The sequence below is a fragment of the Geospiza fortis genome, unplaced genomic scaffold (genome assembly GCF_000277835.1).
Source record: "Geospiza fortis unplaced genomic scaffold, GeoFor_1.0 scaffold89, whole genome shotgun sequence".
NCBI lineage: Eukaryota > Metazoa > Chordata > Aves > Passeriformes > Thraupidae > Geospiza > Geospiza fortis.
The window spans coordinates 254,241-263,116 of record NW_005054615.1 but is presented as its reverse complement, the minus strand read 5'-3'; the positions used below and the strand labels follow the sequence as shown (position 1 = coordinate 263,116).

The 8,876-nt window shown below is 46.1% G+C and overlaps 1 protein-coding gene across 1 annotated transcript in view; it reads left to right on the top strand.

Annotated features, from left to right (window-relative positions):
* Positions 1–464: 464 nt before the first annotated feature.
* The window catches only part of RNLS (renalase, FAD dependent amine oxidase), a 52,902-nt gene continuing 44,490 nt past the window's right edge, over positions 465–8,876 (top strand). Inside the window, exons 1-3 of the mRNA XM_005430287.2 lie at positions 465–478; positions 633–775; positions 1,386–1,544. Of these exons, the coding sequence (XP_005430344.1) occupies positions 465–478; positions 633–775; positions 1,386–1,544 (316 nt within the window). The remainder of the gene's footprint in view (positions 479–632; positions 776–1,385; positions 1,545–8,876) is intronic.

The window sequence follows — 8,876 nt, the reverse complement described above, 5'->3', positions numbered from 1 at the left end:
CCCATCCCTCCCTCCCCCATTCCGCCCCATCCATCCTGCCCCCATCCCGCTCCTCCCACCCCATCCATCCCGCCCTCATCCCCATCCATCTCGCCCCATCCATCCAATCCCGCCCCATCCATCCCGCCCCATCCCGCCCCATCCTCGCTCTCTGCCCTGCCTGCGGGATTTAGGGCAGTTGTGGAGGGGTGAAAGCCGGGAAACTTCGCCTGGGTTGGGATGAAAGGTGCAGGGGTACCGTGGGGAGGGGGACGGAGGTGTAGCAGCGCTGTGAAAATGCAAAAATTTTGCCTGGAAAGCAGCGAAAAGGCAGGAGCGTTTCAGGCACCTGGAATATTCCTGCGCTCCGCAGGGGCTGTGGAGCTCGGGCTGCTGTTCAGAGATTTAGGGAACCGCTGTGTATTCCCCTGCCTCCGGGTCAAGCTGCTGACAATTCCATCACTTTTAGCCTTGCTCCAGGCCCAATGCAATTAGCAAGGTAGTTCGTTCTTTTATTGCTGCATTTATGCATAACCTGCCTTGAAATGCAGCCTGTTAAAATTCAGGCTGCTCTTAACTCGCTCCGTTTCCCGCAATCCAAGTTTTCATGTGTATTTCCGAGCATTTCTCCTTGTGGATTTCTCCCTTTCTAGCTTCTACGAGGAGCTTGTCACCCACGGCATCCTGAAGCCACTGACGGCTCCCGTGGAAGGACTGGTGGAGAGAGAAGGCTCCCGCAATTTCGTGGCACCCCAGGGCATCTCCTCGGTTGTCAAGTACTATTTGGAGCAGTCAGGTAATGCCTTTGGATGCCTTTTTGTGAAGGTTAAGGTTTTAATGGCTGTGTTTTTGGCGGTGCCTTTCGAATTTACATCCCTGGTGAGGATGTTTATGTTCGTCGTTGCTTTATGCATGTCTGGAAGTCGCTTGGGTGGATGAAAGTGTCTGTGAGCTCGGTGAATTTCCAAGTCCTGCAGGTATAAAAGTCTTTTATACAAATAGAATATCTGATGGGTAACTGGGGGCAGAGGGGTGAGCAGCGCCCTGTGTTTTGGGGAAAGGAGATGAGTCTGCTGGGTGGAGAATCCTTTGGAAAATGAGTTTAAACTTTCTAACTACTGCCTTAGATGTCATGTGGCACAACCACGTGTACAATTCAGTGACTTATTTAACCCTGTTCTGAAAAGTTTGAGTTGTGAGAGTAGTCAAGCTTTGGTCCTCCTGTGCAATTGTTTTCATTTTTCTTTTTAATCAGCTGATTTTTTTTTTAAACCCTGATCTTGTAAATAATGAGCTATATTTGCAGTGGGAAGCCATTCCCCCTTGCAATAACTCTCTCTCTGTGCATTTTCCCTGTGGATTTCCCTGCTGTGAGGTATTTAGCTGCTGCTTTTTCCCCCATCCAGGTGCAGAGGTGTCCTATGAGCAGCAGGTAACTCACATTTCCCTGCGGGATGGCAGGTGGGAAGTCTCCAGGAAAGCTGGGCCTCCGGAGCAGTTTGATGTGGTAATTCTCACCATGCCTGTCCCACAGATTCTCCAGCTGCAGGGTGACATTGTGAACAGTAAGTTCAGCCCTCAGGATGGCAGGTGACGAATTTAAAATAGCATTTGAGCATCTTGTGAAGCAAAAAAATAACACTCAGCAGTCTGAGCTGCTTAATTATTCCATCAGGACCGGCTGGAGAATGATAAGAGGTGGGTAATTTCGAGGCCATACATGTAACACTTTGACAGCATAAAATATCTAAATGGATAAATCAGATTTGAATCTGATCTTTAATTTTTTTTGCTGACTTCTAAAGCAGGGCTTGTCTTTGTGCAGCTTGCAAATAGTTACTGAATTGGACAAGTTTTTTTGAGCATTTCTGTCAAGAGAAGTGTCTTCATTAAAACCTCTGATTTTAAGCTTTGTGCCTAAGTGGGTAAATATTCTGTAAGAACAGGATTTCTCTGCTAGTTGCTGTTTTATGAGGCCTCCCATTTACCCTGGAAAATAATGGTGAGTCTGGCCCAGGTGAGGTGGTCTGGTTAATAGTGAAAGAAGTAAAAATAAAATAAGAAATAGGATAGAAAAGTAGAAATAAAAAGTAGAAGAGAAGAAAAGTAGAGGGAGTGTTTTTTTCAGAGCCTTCCCGAGGTTCTGCTGCATGCATAGTCTGCACCTCAAGGCCTTCCCCAGCTGGCACTGATGTCTTTGCAAATTGTTTTTCTTGGGGTAATTAAACAGTTCCTTGTCCAGAAAGCAGGCAGCTCCCCTTCAGAAGGTGTAATTAAGGTGAACAGCTCATTTCACTTGCTCTTGGGAGAGCTGGAGCTGCCAGATGCTTCCCACAACATCCTCTCTTCATATTCTCTCTAAGTGCAGGGTTGACTTTTATCTGAGGGAATCCACCAAGTTTTGCCTTCTCCTCCCCTTCTTCCCGTTTCTTCCCCTGTCTGCCTGTTCTCTGGGTGAGACCAGCTTCCAGATGTCCATCCAGCTGTTAATTCTGCATCTCAGGCTGCAGGACTGGCTGACATCTCTGACTCCCCCCCTGCCCCAGAGCCCTTGGCATTGGAGCCACGGGCATCTTTACTCTTGGTTCTTTATGCTAAGAGCTGAGTGGGGGGAAGAGCAGATGAGGAGGGTGTTTCAGAGCCTGAGCAGGGTGCAGTTTCAGCTCTGGTTTGACTTGCAGAGGCTCAGGTGCATCGCTGTGTGTAAACCTCAGGGATGTTTTGGTTGTGTGTCAGAGAGCCGAGTTTTGCTGGCAGAGGAGGGAGCTTTCCCCGGATTCACCTCGCTTAGCATTTCAGATGCAATTTCCTGACAGCTGCTGGAAGGAATAGGCATTCTCTCCCTTCCACACTGACACTTTTTAGTAATTTTTATACTCTGGTCTCCTAAATCCAGGGGTAAAAAATCAGATTCTGGCAGGAGCCATGTGTGCATTCCCTCCCGGTAGCAATTCCAGCTGCTCCTGGAAGGGGAGGTTCTTGCTGCCTGTTGGAGCCTTCCCTGTGGCTGTCACTGCGGGTGACAGGGCTCTCTTGCTGCCCTGGGATGGAACAGGAGATGTGCAGAGCTGGAGCAAGGGGAGGGCTTCCCCCTGTGTGGCCAGCTAAGGGTCACGTGTGGCCACTCGTGGCTTAAAGGTGTCAGGAAAATTGATCCACAAACACCAGAGGTTTCTGTCCTAAAAGGAGACAGAGGAGTGCTTTTGCTTTAGTTAAATAAAGGAAGAGCCAATGGGCCAAACCCCTGGGATCTCTCCCATTTTTGGAGGACACAGCCTCCTTTTTATCCCAATTTCCCAGCCACATTTCCCTCTGAAAGTGTTCACAGTCAGGATCGTGAGCCTGGGTCTGGACACTGAGAATGTAAAGGTGGAGGAAATGCAGCTGAATGAAAGACTGATCACCTAGTACAAAATTGAAACTCAGAAAAACCCAAGAAGTTAATGGTACAGCTGAACTCTCTGCTGGAGTATGTCTGTAATAATAACTGAAGAAAACCACAAAACTGGCAATCTGGATTTAAAAAAAACAAACCAAACATATGAGTACTTCAGGATCCTACCTTTTTGTTTCTTAAGAGACATGTGTCTTGTAAATGATCATATAAAGAGATAGTAAAACACATGAAAGCTGGCTGTAAATACTACAACAACACCTTAATAATAATTCTTATCATTAAAATCTGAGAATTCACATTATAGAATCAGCTTATCAACAGGAAGTGTTTGAAGGGATTAAGACAAGCTTTTTAAAGTATTCGTATAACATTAACAACAATCATTATTTATCAGTGTTACTTATAAAAACCAAAAATAACAAAGGTTACAAACTCAATAGCAACAATCCCTAGAACTCTGAACCCCATTTCTGAGGTACTTGAGAGGCACAGACTTCCCAGATACCAAAGATTTCCCTCTAATGCATAACCTTCCTTTTTAATTCTTATGGAATTTAGGGGTTTTTCCCCATTTCTGAGGTACTTGAGAGGTTCAGACTTTCCAATACACCTGATCCCAATGAGTCCCCTCTGATGTATAACCCTCCTTTTTAATGTTTAATTCTTATGGGATTTAGGGGTTTTTCCCCATTTCTGAGGTACTTGAGAGGCACAGAATTCCCAGAATGCCTGATACCAAAGATTTCTCTCTACTGTATAACCCTCCCTTTTCATTTTTAATTCTTATGGAATTTAGGGTTTTTTCTTTCCCGTTGTTTCTTTCATCTTTCAGTGTCTAATTTCGTTTATCAGCAAACATAAAGTTTATTGGTAAAAGCAAATATCTTTTTCCCTTCATCAATCAGTGGAATCCTTCCCATTGTTTCTTTTATCTCCCAGTGCTGGTTTTATCCACCAGCACGCCCACAGCTTGTTTGTAAAGTGGTTCACTCCTCATTCCTCTCAAAGGGAAGGAGACAAGATTTGGGAATATTCCCTGCTGCTCTGGAAGTCCCTTATTGTATAGAAGGAGGATTCTGGAGCTCAATAAAAAGATGTGCCTTGGCAGTGTTAATCCCAGTGGCTGTTGTGGTTTGGGGAGAGGAGTGTTCAAGCAATGAGTTTTGGATGTTCCTGCTGCTCTGGTGTCACATCCCTGCTTTGGCAGCTCCTTCAGCAGGGACATTTTTGGGTTTAAGCTCTCCCACATCCCCCCTGGTCTCCCTTTTCTTGCCCCATCTGAGGCTGCTCCCTTTTTGGGGCAGTTTTGCCAGGGCTTGAAGTGCTTGGCTGGGGACCTGTGCCAGGACCTTCTTGAGCCACTTGGGTATAATTTGGCTCCCAGTTGAAATCCAGATGAATTTTTAAATGGCTTGTGGTGAGGCATTGCTGGATAAAGGCTGCAGGAGAGGAGAAGGAGCAAAGGAGCAGCTGGGTGGGGTAGGGAGTGCTTTGGTCCATCAGTGAGGGCTGAAATTAGCCTTTGACATTTGAGCCTGAATTGTAGAGTTCAAATGACTTGCCAGAGGTGGGAATTTCCCCCTCTGGAATTCACCATTTTCCTGTTTGAGGGAGGAGGTCTTTTGCCCTCCAGGTGTTTTTTTGAAAACAATTTTCACTTATTTACGCCATATTCGGAAAATCAATATTTTGAAACAACCCCTCAAATTTTACATTGCTGTTTGAATACTTAAACTTAGCAGACTAAACTAGACTGGATAGTTTTTGTGTCCTTTAACCTCTTAGATGAGCCTGAACATGATGTCCTTGTGAAGCCTTGTGTGTTTAGGAGGAGACAGAATTAAGTGGCCTTTGGCAACCTAAAATTGCCATTTTATATAGGCTGTGTGAGAAATGAATGTTCCAGATTTACTTCTCTTGTGAGGGAAAAGCCAAGTCTTAGATTAATGGAGAAGTTAGTGTGTAATTAAAAAAAATAGATATAAAATAAATAATGTAATAAACAGTGTGTATATATATATTTTTTTTTTCACCTTAATTTTCAACCTTTATTCATTCTTTCTACAATTATCACGCCCAAATAGATGCTAATTATGCAGTTGCATGTTTAGTTGCATAATTATTTGCATATTTAGCAGCAGCAGAGCCAGAATAATTTCCAGCATGACTTCCAGTAGCTGCTGGATAAAGGGTTAACTCCTTGCAACATGTTTGGAACAACAATAGGTGGCAGCAATCAAATGATGTTTGGGACATTCAGGTTGAATAAGTAAATTAAATTCACTGCACTGATTTGGGCTTTACGTGTTCTGGTAGTAAATATTGGGGTTGTGCAGAAGGTAAAAGGGAAATGAATCAATGTTTCTGAGGTTTGTAAGGTCAGCTCAAGGAAAGGAATAAATTTACTTAAAAGTAGGATCTTGGCAAATGAAAGGGCAAGATTTTGCAAATTGTTCATTGTCCAGCAGTGTTTCAAAGGTGCTGGACTGTTACACAGGCTGCTGATGTTAGAAAAATCCTGGATTTATAGCCCAGATTCCATATGATCACTGAGCAGTGTCGTTCTTTCTGTGCATTTTCATATCAGCTGGAGAAGCCTTCTTATCAGTTCTGGTTTTTAGTTTAAGGCATTTGGCAACATGGCAAATTAGGGTAGCAGCGATTTGCCGACGGTTTTTTATTTTATTTCTTTATTTGTGTGTTCAGAATGTTTTCATTATGTTGCTTTCCTTGGAATTTCAAATTACAGTTGTGCATGTTTAAGCTGCTAATAAAACAGGATGGCTTGGCTTTTGTTTCAAGCCTGACCTATTTTCTTTTTTTTTTTCCCTTTTTCCATCTGTGTGAATGTCCCACATGTTTTAAATAATACAAGCTGATGAGAAGATACAAGTGAAACAGGGCTGCATTTGCGTGGGAAGGCTTTATAATGTGAGTTAGGAAAGCACAAAACCCTGATAATTTTTCACGAGTCACAAGTCCTTGCTGAGTGAATGTGTTTATTTTTGGATAGCACCACGATAAATTCGGAATTCTGTGGTTCCAGTTCCAAGCAATCCGAGCAGGGCTTATCCAGCTTGGAGCCCTCATTACCTAACAGATCTGCAATGTCCACTGTAAACATGTACACTGATTTGTTAGTTGCTTATCAGGGAGCTGAGGCCTCAACGTGGAAATATTTGGGCTTTTTTGGAAACGTATTTGGAGGAGTTCTTGGTTGTGCTCCTTTGAAAAGCTGCCTGGAGAGCCCCCAGTGCTGCCTGAGGCTGTGCCAGGGGAGGGGTCAGTGGGGAATTTGGGGGATCCCTGGCATGGCAGTGTCAAAGACAATACTGGGGCTGCAGCAGGACGTGGAGTATCCATCCCTGTGCAGGAAACCCTCCTGTCCTGCTGGGATTTGGGGCAGGATTCACCCCAGGCACTGGGGTGAGTGCAGGGCCAGGCTGCCCATCCCTGTGCGCCTCTGCTGCTGCCAGCGCTGCCCCAAACCTTGCCCAGCAGCGTTTTGGACCTTCCTGAGAGGGGATCTGAGCAGTCCAGCAGGGAGATGGAGGTTTCTGGCATGAAATCCCTGAATGGATTGTGTTGGAAGGACCTTAAATCCCATCCAGTGCCACCCCTGCCATGGGCAGGGACACCTTCCACCATCCCAGGCTGCTCCAAGCCCCAGTGCCCAGCCTGGCCTTGGGCACTGCCAGGGATCCAGGGGCAGCCCCAGCTGCTCTGGGCACCCTGTGCCAGGGAACAATTCCTAATTCCCAATATCCCATTTAACCCTACTTTCTTCCAGTTTGAAGCCATTCCCCCTTGTCCAGGCCCTTATAATGAGTCTCCATCCTTTTTGTTGGCTCCTCCAGGCCTTGCAAGGCCTCAATTTGGTCACCCCAAAGCTTCTCCTCTCCAGGCTGAACAATCCCAGCTCTCCCAGCAGAGCTGCTCCATCCCTCAGACCAGCTCCATGGCCCTCCGTTTGGGAGGTGGTTTGGTTTTGGTTTTGGGAGGTCGTTTTTATTGTTATTGTCCATTCCACGTCAAGGATTTGGATTTTGCTGTTGGGATGGTTTTGGCAGGTGTGAGGGAGGCAGGAAGGAGAAGGTGGCACTGCACATCTGGGGAGGGTCTGAGGAGCAGCAGCTGCCACCAGAAGCTCTGTGCCAGCCCTCAGAGCAGGGCACAGCTCCTCTGTGCCCACTGCAGCTCGGGTATAGCCTCTCTGAGGGAGTACTGCTGAAAAGAAAGGCTGCCAGAGCTGGAATTGCACATCAGGAGGAGAAAAAAAAAAAAAATCAAGGTAGGCCGTGTGTGTTCTTCAGTGTGCGTTTGGCTTAGCCTGTTTTTAGGTGTTTTTTTTAATATCTACAGTGATTATAGTGTTATAATGTGCTTATCCTGCCGTTATGGAGTACATTGGAAACCTGGTCTTCTTTTAGGTATTTTAAAAAATATTTGGGCTTATCCTGCAGTTATTGAGCACATTGGAAACCTGGTCTTCTTTTAGGTGTTTTAAAAAATATTTACAGTGATTATGATGGGTTTTTTCTGCAGTTATGGAGCACATTGGAAACCTGGTCTTCTTTTAGGTGTTTTTTTAAATATCTACATTGATTATGATGGGCTTTTTCTGCAGTTATGGAGTACATTGGAAACCTGTCAAACACACTGATGCCAGTGACCCTCTCCATCTGGGGAGTGTGGGGATGAAACCCCACGTGTGTGAGCAGAGAGGAGGCCTGGAAAGGAGGGTGAAATCCAGTCTGTGTTAGATAAAGGGCTGCTCTGCATTTTGGTGCTGTCAGCTGAGGCTGCCTGCCTTGGGTGGAGAGCTGAAACTCTTTATTTGACAGATGTCAGGGTGAAACAGAAGGAAAACCAGATGCAATTTGCTGGGAGAGCAAAATACGCAGCTTCTTCTCTCCAGGCTTGGTTCCCCCTCCAGGGCTGCCCATCCTTTGGCCAGAGCAGGGTGCCAGCTCTTCAGCAGTCACCCTGCAGAGAAGGTGAGTCCTGCTGTGTCACAGCATCACCTTGCAGTGCCTGGGGACGTGGCAGAAGCATTTCCTCCAGCAGTGCCTGCCCCAGCTCCAGCTGCAGCAGCACAGCTGGCTGTGGCACCCCAGACACGCTCCCCCCACCCCTTTCTCCCCCCAAAAAAGGGTGGGGGAGTTATTTTTAGCAGCCTCAGTGGTGTGATGCTCAGTTCACCATGTGGCCCACAGACTTGCTGGCACATGCTGCTCCTCCAGCAAGGACAGGGAGCAGCTCAGGGGCTGGGAGAGGGGCTGAGCCCTCTCAATGAATTGCTGGTGATTCTGTGGTTTGAATCCTAAGCTCAGCTTTCCTGTGCCGTCCCAGGAGGGATTTCAGAGCACCTGCATGTTAAACTGGCAGCAGATTGGGCTGATTTAGCTGGGCTGGTTTGGGAAAAAAGGAGTTTTTTTGTGTGCTGACACTTTCAAGTCTGCCTGACGTTGCTGTTTGTAATTCCTTAAACCTGGACGTG